Source organism: Lycorma delicatula, chromosome 11 (assembly GCF_047948215.1).
Source record: "Lycorma delicatula isolate Av1 chromosome 11, ASM4794821v1, whole genome shotgun sequence".
Classification (NCBI taxonomy): Eukaryota; Metazoa; Arthropoda; class Insecta; order Hemiptera; family Fulgoridae; genus Lycorma; species Lycorma delicatula.
In genome coordinates this window covers 23771696-23789617 of record NC_134465.1, presented here as the reverse complement: position 1 = coordinate 23789617, position 17922 = coordinate 23771696, and the positions used below count along the sequence as shown (strand labels likewise).

At 32.4% G+C, this 17922-nt stretch overlaps 1 protein-coding gene and 1 long non-coding RNA gene across 5 annotated transcripts in view; both read left to right on the top strand.

The window, feature by feature from the left end:
• Nucleotides 1–17922, top strand: part of LOC142332637 (uncharacterized) — a 166184-nt gene that overhangs the window by 125176 nt on the left and 23086 nt on the right. For all 4 annotated transcript variants that reach the window (XM_075379257.1, XM_075379254.1, XM_075379255.1 and 1 more), the window contains one exon: nucleotides 17493–17609. In XM_075379257.1, coding sequence (XP_075235372.1) covers nucleotides 17493–17609 — 117 coding nt within the window. The remainder of the gene's footprint in view (nucleotides 1–17492; nucleotides 17610–17922) is intronic.
• On the top strand, nucleotides 694–13788 carry LOC142332639 (uncharacterized). The gene is made up of 3 exons (XR_012758358.1): nucleotides 694–780; nucleotides 7893–8045; nucleotides 13700–13788. It is a non-coding gene; the product is annotated as an uncharacterized LOC142332639 (long non-coding RNA).

Sequence of the window (17922 nt, the reverse complement as noted above, 5' to 3'; positions counted from 1 at the left end):
CTTCTTTGTTATTTTATCCAGTTTATTTCTGTTTTTTATATTATAAATAAATAAAACGTTTGCTAAGTTAACTTGTTTTTAATGATTGTAAAAGATAAACAAAGAACATCTTTGATTTATCATTGTGTCAGTTATTTTTTCTATATTTTAATATATATTTTGTTTGTTGATTGTTAATTTAAATATGTTTTTATCTTTTACGTGATCTAATATTTTTCTAACTATTCTCTTTTCTTTTTTTTATTATTTTCCATATTTATTATCGATAATTTTTTTATTGTTGTAATGTACTTTTTACCATTCTACAACAAATTGCAAAATAATGAATATTAATTTACATGTTCTCTTTTAATACATGTAGTCTCATGTAATACACCAAGAAAAAATTATGTCTTTAAAACAGTAAACAAGCAAAAAATAATAGAAGTAATTTTCATATTTACAATGACAAACATTAATAAATAAATAATATACTGATTTTAATTTCTTCATTCGTTTATAATAATAATTTATTGAAAAACAACTTTTGTTTTCAATTACGTTACCTGAATTAGATTTAAAAATTAATTAGGTATATATATATATATATATAAATTAATTATAATTATTATATAAATTAATTACGTATATATATATATTTATATATACGTAAAAACGCACTATAAAAGAAACTGTTTTTTAACTTTTTTTATAGTTCACGGTATTTTATAGTTCACTGCATATTACTGAAATGATTATCATTTCGTCGAAAAATATAATTTTATTGATGCCAGTACTCTTGTAAGTTGAGTAGGTTGACATTATAAATCTATTTTTGTTTGGAAATAATTTTTTTATATACAGTACAACCCAGTTTAACCGGACTAGATGTGACCGGACATTGTCCAGATCAACGAAAGTCCGGGTAATCCAGAAATGTATAATGTTCACACACTACAGCTTGATGAAATCGCTACAGTATTAATGTAAGATGTTGAAACTTAAAATCAAATTAGTGCATATTAACAAATAACTTATATAGTAATTGAAATACAAATTCAAATTTACTTACAGTTTCACCAAAGTCTATTTACTATTAAAAAATTCCCTCATAGTTTTTTGCTTTAATGATGCTCCGATTTTTGCTGCTTGATTTTGTTGTAAACACTTTAGGGTAAGCAGTTGATGGGCAGACGTTTCATTTTGATTTTCAAAATACGTCATCAGCTCTCCAAGCATACCTACAGCTTATGCGTAAGTGATCACTTGCGTCTCTTCCTTGAAGAATTCGTCATCTGAACTATCTTCTGTGTTTTCAATATCGGAATGTGGATTTGAAAAATATTAATAAAAAAACACATAATCATCACTATAGACGCTGGTGATCTACATAATTCTCAAAGTCCATCCATTCAGCTACGTCCATCTTCGACAGCATATGAGTCTTCTAAACGATTAATAAGTTGTTTTAATGAACTGGTTTTTATTTCAGCAGTCGTCTCAGTGTTGGATTCAGATTTCATTTCTCGCCAAATTTTGTTCCAACACTTTTTCAAAGTAGAAGCAATAATTTCGTTCCGTGCTGAAGCTCACTCGTAAATTACTATTCGAATATTAATTTAAGTTAATCTAGAACATTTACCACAGCTTCTTCACTATTTCTTTCAATAGGTTTTATAAAAAAATTATTTCTGTAATCCCGTTTGAAGGCTTCTATTGCAATTGGTCTAAAGGTTGGATGAATGCTGTCGTTCGTGTGGATAAAAATCTTACATATTGTCATCAACTCTAAAGTCCTGCATCTCCATGACAAGAAGCATGTCGAAAAATAAAACGGCTGTTTGCGGTCTTTTTCTAGAATTCTTCTAAGAGACGTATATAAATAATTATATTATATATATTTGATTTAAATTATATATTTTTTTCATAATAAAAGAATATACACTTGGAAAAAGCCAGGCGATACTGCAAGGTATCAGTTAGATTACATCATGGTTAAGCAAAGATTTAGAAATTAACTCGTTGACTGCAAAACTTACCCTGGAGCAGAGATTGATAGCGACCATAATTTGGTGATAATGAAATGTAGATGGGGGTTTAAAAACCTGAAGAAAAGGTGTCAGATGAATCGGTGGAATTTAGAGAAGCTTGAGGAAGAGGAGGTAAAGAAGATTTTTGAGGAGGACATCGCAAGAGGTCTGAGTAAAAAAGATAAGGTAGAAAAGGTAGAAGAAGAATGGGAGAATGTTAAAAAGGAAATTCATAAATCAGCAGAAGCAAACTTAGGCGGAATAAAGAGAACTGGTAGAAAACCTTGGGTTTCAGACTATATATTGCAGCTGATGGATGAAGGTAGAAAATATAAGAATGCTGGTGATGAAGAAAGTAAAAGGAACTATCGGATATTAAGAAATGCTATAAACAGGAAGTGCAAACTGGCGAAAGAAGAGTGGATTAAAGAAAAGTGTTCAGAATTGGAAAGAGAAATGAAGATTGGTAAAATAGACGGAGCATACAGGAAAGTTAAGGAAAATTTTGTGGTACATAAATTAAAATCTAATAATGTGTTAAACAAAGATGGTACACCGATATATAATACGAAAGGTAAAGTCGATAGATGGGGGGAATATATTGAAGAGTTATACGGAGGAAATGAATTAGAAAATGGTGTTATAGAGGAAGAAGAGGAAGTTGAGGAGGATGAAATGGGAGAAACAATACTGAGATCTGAATTTAAGAGAGCATTAAAAGATTTAAATGGCAGAAAGGCTCCTGGAATAGACGGAATACCTGTAGAATTACTGCGCAGTGCAGGTGAGGAAGCGATTGATATATACAAACTGGTGTGTAATATTTATGAAAAAGGGAAATTTCGTCAGACTTCAAAAAAAGTGTTATAGTCATGATACCAAAGAAAGCAAGGCAGATAAATGTGAAGAATACAGAACAATTAGTTTAACTAGTCATGCATCAAAAATCTTAACTAGAATTCTATACAGAAGAATTGAGAGGAAAATGAAAGAAGTGTTAGAAGAAGACCGATTTGGTTTCAGGAAAAGTATAGGGACATGGGAAGCAATTTTACGCCTCAGATTAATAGTAAAAGGAAGATTAAAGAAAAACAAACCAACATACTAGACCTAGAAGAGGCATTCGATAACGTAGACTGGAATAAAATTTTCAACATTTAAAAAAAATTACGGTTCTAATACAGAGATAGAAGAACAATTGCTAACATGTACAGGAACGAAAGAGGAACAGTAGCAATTGAAGAACATAAGAAAGAAGCCGTAATAAGAAAGGGAGTACGACAAGGATGTTCCCTATCTCCATTACTTTTTAATCTTTACATGGAACTAGCAGTTAGTGATGTTAAAGAACAATTTATATTCGGAGTAACAGTACAAGGTGAAAAGATAAAGATGCTACGATTTGCTGATGATATAGTAATTCTAGCCGAGAGTAGAAAGGATTTAGAACAACCAATGAACGGCATAGATGAAGTCCTACGCAAGTACTATCGCATGAGAATAAACAAAAACAAAATAAAAGTAATGAAATGTAGTAGAAATAACAAAGATTGACCACTGAATGTGGAAATGGGAGGAGAAAAGGTTATGGAGGTAGAAGAATTTTGTTATTTGGGAAGTAGTATTTAAGAAAACAAAGCAAGTCCTCATAGCCTGATGACATTATAATGATATCTACGACACGTAAATGCGATGTATTCTATTAGGGACTCTGGCCGACCAATCCTGAAATGTATGGTTATTTTAATCCCAACTACCAAAGTACACCGGGATCAAGTTTAATTTTCAAATTCGTGTAAAAGCAAAAAAACCGTTACTTGGATTCGAACCTCAAAACCTTCGTCTTTGAAAAGCAGCTGTTAACCGATTTACGGTGTCAATTTAACTACTAGACTAGACGTTAAGCAACAAATGAATATGTTTAGTTCTTTTGTTTTTATTAAAATATTTTTACGGAAAATCAAACTTCATATAAAAATATAGATTAGAATTTAAAAAAAAGCGGTTTACTAGTTTGAAAATTGTAATGGGGTTTCTACCATATAGAATAACAAATATTATCTAAAATAATTTTTTATTTATTATTACTTCCTTTTATTAAGGTAATTTTTATTTTTTTTTTTTTAGATATTTATTCGTTTAATTGTTTTGTTGCTTCTCGTTGATTTCTAAATTTCGATACGCTTTTGTTCTCTCATAAGTCCTTTATGAATAATTTCATTTATTTAAAGCATTATTTTTTCTCAACAAACTTACTCTCTGTTTTCTTCTAGAAACAAATACGTAAATTTTTGGATTTTAAATAGATCAGATTTTTCTTTATCTTTTAAACAAGATTCATTATCAAATTGTTTGTCACCAATCGTGCGAATTATCATTTCGTATTCAATAAACCTAACAAATTCCTAAAGTTTATTTGAATGCGAAGTTTACAAGCTATTTTTCTTTCATTTTTAAGCTCCCCCTATCTTTAAGTTTTCACTGCCGTAACAAACTATGAAACTATTTTAAAGAATTTTTCATTTCTAAATATTATCTAAAGAAATTAAAGATATATTATTTGATTCTCAAAAATTTTTTTGAGAATCAAATTATTTTTTGTTTAACCTCCGGGTCCATCGTTAAGTATTGCTTCTGAGGATGAAATGAATGATTAGTAATGTGTGTGAAAATGCCATGCCTGACCGGTATTAGAATGCGGGACCTCCGGATTCGCCGACACACTACCACGCGCGACACGGAGGCCGGCGCGACTTTGTGATTTTCAAAAAAAATGTTATTTTTGTGTACCTAGTACCTTTCTCAAGTGTTAGAAACAGAATAGTAAAGTTAAAGGTACATAGAAAGAAAAAGGTAAATACAAAAACCTAAAGTGATAAAGTGTTCAAAATTAGAGTAAAATAGCAAAGAGCAAAGAGAGTATAGACATATACTAACATATAACATATAAACTGACATATAACATATAAATTTAACAGTAAATACTATTGGTAAATTTAGAAAAAGGGATGTTATTTATAGAAAGATAAGAGGCACATCACACATTCGTAAGTTCAACAACGGCGAACTATTTAATTGCAACTGATCATTTAAAAGTAAATTAACATTTTTAAGTTTATTTATTTCCAATGACTAAAAAGTTCAGTTTCAATCCTTTCTTCAGTATGAAGTACTTTAAAGACTTCGATAATTCTCCAGAAAAATTCATCAAAAATAACAAAAGTAAAATTGATTAACTTCAAAAATCATGTGTTTACAAATTTCATAAAGTTTTTTTGATAGTATTATATTGGACAGACTGGTAGATCTTTTGAAAAATGTATAAGGTACCGCAAATCTTGTTTTTCAATTAAAAAGAGGGTTTTAATTATGCTTATAATTTAATCGATTATAATGATGTTCCTAATGGTAATTTAAAAGTACTTGATGTTAAGACAAATGTTTGATACTGAAATTTTAGATTCATTGGAAATTAATAATCTTAAAAATTTTAATTTACTTCTAAATTATCAGTTACTGTTTAATGGTTCACCGTTGTTGAGCTTATGCGTGTGAGATTGATTGGCTTAGCTTTTCGTACGTACCGCCCCTTTTTCTGAATTGATAGGTAATATTTACTGTTAAATTTAGGCAACGGGACTGGTGTAGAGGTTGAATCTTTGTTGCAAATCAGTAGTTTATCAGCTGATTTTTCAAAGTCAAAGATTGTGAGGTTAAATTCCAGTAAAATTTAGTAGTTTTTATACGGATTTGAATTCTTTACCGTGGATACCGGAGTACTTTGATGGTTGGAGTTTAATTATATAAGTAAAGAAGATTAGACATACGGATGACTATTTATTTACAAAAATTTGTGGTAAATTAAATTAAAAATATTTCATGTGTAGTTTACGAACATACATTTTACATGATTAAAATAACCACTTCTTTTGCTCTACTGTTTAAATACGTAATCATACTCGTTATTTTAATTGGGATCACCAGCGTTTCTAAGTATTGAATCCTTTCTAAGATAAAGTCTGTTGTTTTTTTTTTTTTTGGTAATTTTTCGTAGAAATTGTGTCATGGGATGACGTCGTTCTGAATAGTTGAAGATAAAGTTTTACTTACAAAATTACACATGTAAAAAATATAAGCTTTAATACTTTAGCTTTAAAATGGCTTAAAACAATAATTTTCACGGAACGGTTCAGAAGAAGCAAAGTTTTTTAAGCTGCTTTATGTTCCATTCAAATTATGTTACATCTTTATATCAAATAAAAACTGATATTCTTCGAAAAAATATATTAATAACCAACTATTTCTACTTTTTGCAATAGTAACTAAAAAAAAACATTCAACTAAAAAAAAAAAAAAGATATACTTTCATTTACTTTAACTTTGTTTTCCTTTCCGCGAAATGAAAAGTCTGCTGTCAGACGGCCAGCAGCCCGTACTACTAGGTGTGTGAGATTTCCCGCCGAAAACTCACTAACCGGGGACTAGTTAAAAAACCACCCCCTACAAATAACATGCCCGGTACCCGGCATGAAGGCATTACCTGGGACTGACCTGGTGCTGTTGTCATCACAGGAAAATTAATGGGCCCGCAGAAGGGCCGGGTAAGCGTAGACCTTAAGAAGTCCCGTACGCCTCATCACCGAATGAATAACCCGTAAGTACAGACTCCTGTTGGCCCGTCATACAAGCGTTTCTCTAATCTACGCCAACCGACGACTTGCAACGGATAATTTTGCACAAAAGACAGAGATATTTTCCATGTCCGCTCATCCGCTAGCTTCCTTGAAATGATGTTCTCAGGCGTCAAGAGGCCAAACTGAACGTAGACTATCCGTATATCCTCCCGTCTATAGCAGTGGAACACCACATGCTCTGCGTCATCCAGCTCCCCGCAGAATGGACACAAGTTGTCATCCGCTCTTCTGTATCAAAAAAAGTTTTTCCGGAAGCAGCCATGTCCCATCAAGAACTCCGTGAGTTTGTAGTTTAGCTCGGCAAACCTCCTGTTGATCCAAGGGTTCACTTCCAGAATCAACCGTCGAGCAAGTGCCCGTCTTAGCGGTGTTACATCGTGCCTCCCACCTTTCCAATAGAACATCTTATGCAGCCTGCCTGTCTGTTCCTGCGTATATTTCACGTCTCCTCTGGGCTAGCAACCCAACAGGTGGAGTCTCAGTGACAAGGAAAGCCGCTTCAGCGGAGACGGTCCTGTAGGTAGCGCAGATTCTCAACGCCATCCGCCTCTGCACACTCTAGCTAGCGCCGAATCCTCGCTGCATTTAAGGCCTTGCATCATTCCGGCACTCCATACAATAGTATAGAGGACACGGCGTGGGTACTGATTACACGTCAAGTAGTACTACGGTAGGAATATTCCTGGAACGCCAAGTTCCGTAAGTTGCTTTATCCGCCAAACGAATCACGTAGTCGGCTGCGTTAATAGTAGATCCAACCTGTAGAAACTTAAATTATCGGTCACTCAAGCCACCTCCAGCATCCAGCTCATATTGTAGTCGTTCCATCATAAACCTTTTGAATAAGTTGAAAAAAATTTGTTTGTCAAACATAGCGGCGGGTACGCAGAAGCATCTCCAGGAACTGCAGGCTTCTAGATGGAAACAAGCCGGGAAGACTTCCAGTCTTCAGGAATGTAATCATACGACAGCGTGAAGTTCATCGCACGGATAACAGTCGCAGGAGCAAGCTTAACAACAATCTTACCAACCTCACCGGCATTCCACCCGGTCAAGAATAGAGTTAAATGTGGGAAGATAAGAATGTAACAAAGTATTTGCAGGAAAACATTACTAAATACTAGTTTACTTGTATTATTTAAAGGTAAAAATTTTTAAAAATGATTATACTTTCAGTAATTTATTTCAGATCAACTTTTCTTGAATCAGTTTATTCATTCAACTACGGGTACCCACAAGAAAACTATTATCAAAATTAAAGACCAGTTCCCGTAATTCGTCAACCAATATTTCATTACAGGCAGGAAAAGACACCAAACTTTGATCAGAGAATGAATACGAAGTAAGTGTTTTTTTTTTTTATATGCCTCAATTACGCATTTTGAATGTGTCATCAACATCCCTCTAATTGAAAGAAAATCTCATTTTACTTTATTTAAACGTTATCTGTTTAAATCATCCTTGTAAGTTGTAATAATTCGGTAAGTATCATTTAGCTAACCGGGCTGGTCTAATGGTTAACTCGACGTCGCAAATCAGTTCTGTAACAACTAACCAGTCGGGTTGGTTGGATGATGAACTCGTCTTCGGAAATCAGCTGATTTCGCAATCGAGAATTTTAAGATTCAAATCCCAGTAAAGATAGTTACTGGGATTTGTTACTTTTGTAAGGATTTGAATACTAGATCTTGGAACCGGTGTTGGTGGTTTTTTTTATAGGAGGAGAAAAAGGTGTGCTAGCCGCCGCCAGACCCGATCTGACGGCAAGTGCGAGGCTCTCACCCGCTAAAAAACCTCCCCCTCTAGACACGCAGGGGACAGACAAATTCTACATAGTATGTATACAACCCATTCGTAATCACCGGGGCGCTCTTGTCACCGAATTAGAATAGCCAGCGCGACGTCCCCAAGAGATCATCAGCGAACGACAACTCCGAGGAGCCCTTGCCGCCCACCCCCTAAGGCTGGCCTCCCATAGCCGCCCGGCATCGGTCTCTCCGCCACAGATCAACCGCAGTCCTCTAGTCTGCCTGCCTCTCTCCACCGCTGCCTTGTTGAGATTATGGCTGACACCGCAATGATCACTTTCGTCTAAGCTTCTCTGGTGGTTGGGATTCAATTAACCACACATCTCAGGAATAGTCGACGTGAGACTGTTCAAGACAACAACACTTCATATACTTATATCCATAATCATTCGCTAAAGTAATAAACTAAGAGGGTTGTTTAACAGCTGATTTTTGAAGTCAAAGGAACTGAGATTCTAGTTCTATTAAAAGTTAGTTGTTTTTATTCGGATACTTAGTTTGGTACTTCGCAGCATCTTATTTACTTATACTTTAGTGGTATCTTATTTAGGTACTCCATTTTTTATGAGAAAATTTCTCCTTCGTTTTTTATTAATAACCAATAAAAGTTGCAAAAAACAGAAAAATCGCAATATTAATAAAACGAAGTAAAAAAACCCGTGGAAACATTTTTTTTATTTCGTATTATCTTAGGAATTACATTCAAACAATTAATGTTAGAATTAATGGTTCAAGCACAATTAATAACAGCCTTCACAATATTAAATAGCACTATTTATACTAATAACAATAAACAATATCTAATAATTTGCAACACTACTACAAATTATGTTTCCGTGGTACTTCAATTCCTGCAAGACATATGTTAATAAAAACAATTATCTTACATCCGTCATTCCTTAATGAAAATCAACCTTCAGATTCAAAAAAATGATCATCTTCCAAGAAAGGAATTAGCATATCGTCAATGGTTGTGAATTCTCCTATTGAAATAGGCTTTTTGCAATTATTAACAAAGCTTTTAAAATCTGAAGAAATTGCATCCCCCTTTTCAATTTTTTTCCGTTCATATCTGTGATCCGGATTATCGAAACGATGGCAAGAAATAAAAATTTCCTACTTTTTTCCTGATAATAATTGCACGAAAAATTGGCCTTTCTGACACACTGGTACTAAATAAAGATTTTATAATTTGTAATGAAGGTTTGTAGACAAAACATAATAAAACAATTTCTATGCCGATATCTCATCAAAATTTCTTTCAATGCCGATATCTCATCAAAAAATTGGATGCCGGAATTCAATTTGATATCTGCTGGTGTTTTTTATTTCTTGTATTGTCTAACGTTTTTATTTGACCATTCAACTATCTTTAAAATAAGTTCATCATCTATAAGAATCTTCCATACTTGATAGGGAATAGCGGTTATTACCGATACTACAAGCTGACGGAAGCAGTCCAGGAAGATCTTGATATTTTGACGAAGTACCTTTAGGGGTTGATTGGGCTGTTCTGAAACCCACTCAAAGTCGTTTCTTCTTAAATATAATTCTGGGATTTTTAGCGCAACATTATTCGATTTTTCACTATCACTATTGAAATCACTCAATTTAGAATAACCTGAAGTTAGAACATAGTCACGGTCTTCATCGTAATTGTTAATATTTTCATCTGAAGAATCAAATGTGTTTAGCTTTCGTATTCTTCAAAAACCGTTTTTCGCACAACGTCTTGTAAACCGTAGTTGTTTACGCAGAAAATGTTCTCTGGCATCTTAGAATTTTGTAATCTGTGGTTGAAGCATCATGGATAATATCCATGATGCTGGATGCATGATGCATGATGTATGCTGGATGCATGATGTGGATGAAGAATCATGGATCGGTAATAAGTTGAACGTTATGCGCGGACTGGGGTGTAACAGACCGCAAAAATTTATAATAAGAACCGGATTTTAAAGAATTACAGAAACTACAACACGTAAACACACACACTATCACTGAACCGCCGGCAAGCTACTGGAAGTCAAAGCCCCAAACTCGTTAAACAACTTCCCCCACTAACCTTCGAAATTCGCCATCTGGGTATGTCATATTCCGTCCACGTCTGAAGGGTTAAGTTTCAAAAGAACGACATAGGTGTTCGTCAAACCCACAATTAACTGTTGAATTAATTAAATAATTACATTAAATTACGTATTACCTATTTATAAAACACGGTGATCGTAAAGTCGCGCATCTAAACTTTTTTTCTGCCTTGTAGGAATGACAGTTAAATTTGTAAAAGATGTTTTAATTAGGATAATTTTTTTTTTTGTGCAGTGTTTGGTTGCACTGCTAGATTATGCCACCGGGCAACAGTGGGAGTGACACCAAGCCGTTTGTTTAGTCCGAGCAGCAATGTCTTTTACGCAGGAACAACGGGTTGTGAGTTACTGCGATACGAAAACGTACGCGAAGTATGAAGATGATTTTTTAAACACTTTTTTAGATGTTAATCTGCCAAAAATATTCACATTTATCGTTTATTTAATCGTTTTCGGGATACAGTTAGTGTACGTTAGTGTAACTGATGACAGTCTTCAGAGGATAAGTGAAACACTGTGTTCTCCAAAAAAGGTCTTTTCGAAAACTTTCTAACGGAAGTGTTCATAAAGCTACTAAGATTTATAATTACATTTTTACTGGATTAACGTAATTCATCGGTTCCAAGAACCAGATAAGGGGAAACGAATGCCGGATTGACGGTGGTTTTGATGTTTCGAAATGAAGTTTCTGTCCTAGACAAGATTTCTACAGCGATAAAGCTTAGTTTCATCGTAGCGAATATACTAACAGTTAAAACTAAAGAAATATGGTCTTCAGGGAACCCGTATTTCTTCCATGAACAGCAAAAGTTGAAAAAAAAATTTGCAAAAAAAATGTGATGTGGTGTGGTGCATCTTGTCGGATAATTGTCGGCCCTATCTTTTTTTTCGGAGATCATCGCAGCTGAACGGTATAAAGAAATAATCATGCAGTTTATAGTACGTATATGTTGCTTTAGAACCTGTTTGTAAAAGTTAAGTGCTTTCAATATTTTTTTTTATACAATTTTGAACTGATTTAATGAATAAATAAAAAATAATTTACGTTGATTTTACTCCTGCACCTCTGATGTAATTCGGTTACATCCTTGAAAAAAATATATGGAAACTATTGAACATGTAATTATTATTAATCTCAAATTATTTTTAATATTATTACTGGGTATTTTTATTAATATTGTTATGCAACCCAAATTATTACTGCAGATGACAACTAGTCCATTAAAATATACCAAGATCGAACGGAAGGATTTTGGCTTGACACAAATTCGGCCAAAGTGACTGTGGTATTTGTCAAGTATGAATCTTTATATGACGTGTTGCTAAGTTGCAGAATGGTGCGTTAAGAAGATATTAGTGAGAATCGAGTGAAGCAAACAGGTTTTGAAAATTTTCAAAAATTAAAAAAAAAATTCAATTATAAATTACGGTGTTTTAAAAGATTTAACTCCAACGGGCATACAAAAAAGTATAAGATTGTACTTTAAAGAATTCTCCTTCTGTGTTTTCGTAAATATAGTGGGATACTGAATTTAAATATAGTTATTTATCCATTCAAATCAAAATGATAACTAAACCCGTTACGTCAAAATACCGCTAAGACCGAAAACATTCTCACAAAATTCCACAATTCAGTATTAAATATTCGCCGACTGAGACTAAGCGAGATTGTTCACTTAAAAACAATACGATAGATCGGGGCCACTACATTTTATACGGTGTTTTGGGTATGAAAAATGCTACCTGCTAGAGGCAGTATTTGTTTAAAGTTAACTACAAAATTCATTCGACTGAACAGTTCTCAGTTTAGAAACATTACACTTTAAATACCTTAATAAGAGTATTTTTTCTACATTTTTAATAACAAGTGAAACACACATTCACCGTCTACGCTGGAGAAAACAACAGTTCAAACAATGGGAAGCAGCTGAAAGTTTGCCAAAGAAACCGAAAACGGTTCCAACTGCAGTTAAAGTTATGACTACGGTTTTTACAGATTCTCATATTCATAGACTGTCTGTTAAAAGACAGGAAAATCACCGGAAATTATAACAAATCACTATTTAACCATATGAAGAGTGATATTTAGAATAAATTTCCACATCTTTCTAAATAGCAAATGCTCTTTTAGCATGAAAATACGTCTACCAGCACATTTCGGCTTGTTTCTCCAAAACCAGTAAGTTTTGCATGTGGTGTAAAAACATATATACTCAAGTGGAAGTACCTAAAATCTATGCTTCTTTTTCGGACTATGCGCCTTATTTAACGTTTTTGGTTCTCATCGATTACATCCTTTACCCAAACACAAGAAACTGCTTATTAGGTGAAGATTCACTTCAAATGACGAGGTCAAAACTGAATCAAAACGGAGAAAACAATTCCTTCTGAAGATTTAAACAAATTTTACCTAGGGTATTAAATATCTGTAAGTTATTGATCTAAATATATCGAACTGAAAGATGACAACATTGAAAAATAAAAATAAAAAAATTAGGAAAAATCTTGCATCTAATTGGTCAGGCCGAAAATATTTTGATCGGCTCTCGTGTTATTGTATGTTTTGTAAAACAATATTTAAAAAATCCCAAAACAGGTTAGATACTTAGAAGAAACATTGACAAATTTTTCTTTAAAATACTGATATATTGAATGATTATCCGTTCAAATTACAACGACTGTAAAGTTTCAGATAAACATTATCTAATTTTAAAGTTTTCAACTTTTATTAATTATGCGTCCATTTTCCATTAACAACACATACAATAAAAAATTTTTTAATAGAACCTTTTGTAGTATCTTTGGTTATAATCTGCGGGTTATCAAACCCATTAGAGTTTCAAAAATTTACAATTTATATCAGTTCTGTGTAACAGATTATTGAATTAATGTTTTAACTTAGCAGACAAATACGTAAAACAATAAAATAATATAATAGTTTATTTTTCATTTAATTTACAGAAAAACAACATATAATTAATATACTGATACGTATAAATCCTGAAACAGATATATTATTTTAGTTGTTACCTTTCAAAAAAAAAATCATATTTTAAAATAATGTATAACATAAAATTGATAGTTTTTTTTTTATTGGGTAGAATTCCATTATTCGACCGTAGAAACAATGATGGTTTATACTCCAGACCCCAATCACATAGAATACAAAATTATCTGACAGCGGTAGTACAAGATCCATCGCTGTAAGAAATTTTACTGTTAATTTTTAACTTAACATATAAAAATTTTAAATATTTACTTTCTTCGTATACTTATATTCGGAAGAGAATATCTTAATAAAAATGTTTCAGTAAGAAAGTGGTTTTAAATTTTGAAACTAGTACATTACTTTAGTTAATGTTGTAATTTACATTATCCATCCATAATTATTGAAATCAAAAGAGAAAAATTACGTATTTTTTGCGTGATTATATAAAATAATATTAAAATTTCGGTTATTTTAATTTTGGGATTAGATGTTTATTTAAATAATATAAAATATATTATCAAGTATTATCGAAACTAGTCAACTTTGAATTATAAATATAATAAAATTATTAACCATGAAATTATACATAGCTCAACATAAAATAAATATTTTTATTAATTTTTCTTAAATAACTAACACGATACTTGAAATTATCAACAATTATTCAATATATTACAAAATTAGGAATTTGTATCTATTCTAGTTAATAACAAATAGTGAATTACAAGAAACAGATAAATTAAAAAATAATAAATATATCAAAATAATATTATCAACATAAATTATAACTTCTAATTATTTTGATAATAAAATGAGAAGATTACAAATTGAGGACTATTGATCTTGTAATACTTGCCTGTAACAATTTGAACAATAATTACTTGTTTGTGGGTTACCAAAAAAGCTACAGCCAGCTGCTTGACATAATTGACTGGTTTCAGAAAATGTTGATTTACATAAATAAACAGTAGTATCTTGATTTGTTGCTGGTTTAACTGGTGTCAACTGACTTATCATGTGATTCACTATCTGCTTCTGCATAGAACTGTGATTTGCCAGCCTCAAATCTTGGGATACCTCCAGGAAGATGTTTCTATAATAAGAAAATATGCATAATATTGGACATTTACTGTACTATTATGTGTTCAGTAAGATTTTTGAAGTTTTGAAGATCTTAACAGAGAGTTCCTTACATTAGATTATATTCTCTACATTAAATTAGATTCTTTACCACTTCTAGCTTAGCTTTAACTCATTTTGCAGTTTAGCAGAAGGTTTGACATTTTGTACAACCTCTGCTTGGATAGAAAACACTACTGTAATTCAGTTTCTTACTTATGATCAATCTTGTATATCTACATCAAAGTAATGGAACATTTATCCACTAGAGAAGGAAATCAAAGTAAAAGTGTGACTTAAAATAAAAGAAAGCATGGTGAACAAATTGAAAAGGGAGAATAGAAAATGAGATAAATGAAAGAATAAATAATGTAATATCAAAGAAGATGTAGAAAAGTGAAGTTACAATAAGATATAAAAGTAAAAAATATCACTGAATAATTTAAATAGTTTGATGAAATTCTTGTGTAGTTAGAAATTTGTTCTGCGTTCTTTGACTTTCTATTACTTATTTGCAATTATGTTATTAGTGCCATAGTTTATAGATTTTTGTGCTCTTATATTTTATTTTTAATTAGTTTTTCTAAATTCTTTTAGTTTACAGAGGAAATCAATCTAACATAATAAATATAATCTCATAAAAATATGCAAAAAACACTTTCTGTCTAAGCATACATGCACATCTATGACAAATTGTCAATAAGTATAGTTGATTTTGATACTGTCAATGAAATATTAAAGAGGCTAGCATGAATAATTTTTGGCAGTGAGTGGGACAAATGCATTCATCATGACAGTGCATTGAAGATTGTTAACAGATGGAAAGAATGCTCATAAACCAGAAAAGTAGCAGTTAGTATCAGAGGCAATCTGAAAAAAGAAGCTCCACTCCGTCAACCCCGGAACTGTTGAGAAATGGAGAATGCTATTTTCTTAAATGAAAGTATTTTACTTTCAATTTAGGCCAGAGAATACCTTACTTTCAATTTAAAATTTTGCAAAAGAGACCAACACACCATCATTAAAAATGTAAGTACACAGCTAAAATGATGTTGTAGGGAGAATAATGAAAAGTGATCAGTACATAAGAATGCATTTTGAAAAGAATAGTCATATATATTAAGAAGATTAAAGAACTCATCTTCTAAGAAGACCTTGGTCATGCAAGTGAGAGTCCTTCAAAATCAACAAATTCAGATGTTTCAGAAGCTAGATAATTCCTCTGACAGATGGAATCTTGCTCTCAATCGTACTACGATAAGTACAGAGAATTTTCCGTTCCATTCTTAAGTGTACCAGACAAAATTTTACAACAGTGCAGTAATATTACTTTTCGATCATTTAATAAGTAGAAATTATTGGTTTCTATTCAGTTAAATAAAACATTCGCAAATATTTTTAAATAATTCCAGTAAACGTTTTTGGTAAATAAATCTTGTGCTTGCTTTGCAATCTGGTGCGGATTCACAAGGCCTTATAAACGAAAATCGTGACTTGAAACTTTGTAAATGAAATTTTGTTTCATCACTAATAAATGTCTGTTGTAAGAACCTATCGTTGTCAAATCAACTAAGAGCCTATCAAAAGATTCTTTCCGCTCCCTGTTGTCACTTATAAAAACAACTTGTACCAGTTGTATCCAACATTTTTTACTTTGTTAAACACCCCCAACACCCGTGGCCAACGCAGTTATGCAATTCACAGTTGTGTCGTAGTGTCGTGGCAGTTGACTGCTCTCCTGTCTTGCGATCCATCTGGGCCCATCCAGCTTCATTGAGAGACATTGACCTGGACAGCCAAACTTCTCTCTACCCGAGGGCTACTCTTCCCGTATGTTTGTTCTCATGCTCCGCTGGGCCGACTCACCAATCAAGTATTACTCAGCCCAGGAGAGTGTCTTTTGGCTGTAATGAGATTCCCCGCCTACCGGCAGCACGCCCGGCATGGCTAGTCGGCTCGCCAGTTCCGGATCTTATCCTTGTTATATCTTGCTTTCAAATAATCCCAACGTGCACATTCAAAAAAGGTGTGGCAGGGAGTGTCCTCTTGACCGCATTACACACAATTAGGGAGCACCCTTTTCTAAACCTGTGTAAGTATAAACCAAATCCTACCTGAGCGGAAAGAAATTGTGACTGATAGTACCCCACGTCGCCATGTTTCCTTCCCAGCCGCAGTGTTATCACAGAAATAAGTTTCTTTGTTCACGCCCTAGTTTTACTTCTGTTGCCATTCTTGTCCATGCCTTCATAGATCCGTTTCAGTGTCACCCCCTCCAGGAACTCTACATAATAATTTAAAAGTTTGTTTTTTGAAAAGGATGGTGAGTACATAATAATTTAAAACTCACCATCCTTTTCAACAAACAAACTAATTGTTTTTTATACATTTAATTTTCAGAATCCGAATTTATTGATGCAGAATCATGTTTAATGATCAATTATATTTAATGCAAAAAGACATTCGTATATTTTTTTCAAATAGTTACATAAAAAAAGTAGTGATATTATATAAATAATCTTTTTATTCCAAGTAAACTTTTAATCTATAGAATAGCAATGGTAAATCTTTCTATGGTATTAATTAAAAAGTAAATTTTTGCAAACTACCTCAAATAAATAATATTTATTTTATTTACTACTTGACATGAAATGAATGTGAACATTTTTATACCTTATAATGAAAGATAAATTACGAATATTTATTTTTAAGAAAAGAATCAAAATCTGAGTTTCAAAAATGTTAAATGGAACAACTTATATTAAATATTTTCTTTTTTATTTCAGAACAACTCCATTATATGACGAAAGAGACCACAAAAGTGAACCGCTAAGCATGTATGACAGACCCACATCACATAGAAGATATGATAGTCCGCCAGTGAGAATACAAGATCCGACAATGTAAGAAATGTAATTAATTCCTAACTTAACCTAAAAACTCTAAAATATTCATCATATTTCACTTAATTAATTTGGAAAAATCGAAATAAAGTTTGACCAACCGGTTGTTTTTAAATATTTTACTGATTAATACGAGAGATATCGCTAAAGTAAAGATCTCTGTGAAATTTCTGTACTAAAGGTAAGATAACCTGTGTCGTTCATAGCCACGCTAGTAATGCACACACTGCATTGTTGTCTGTAAATTGTCACGTTGTAGTTTCATTGATTACGTGTGAATTATTACGTTATGAATTCTATAGGAAAATCGATG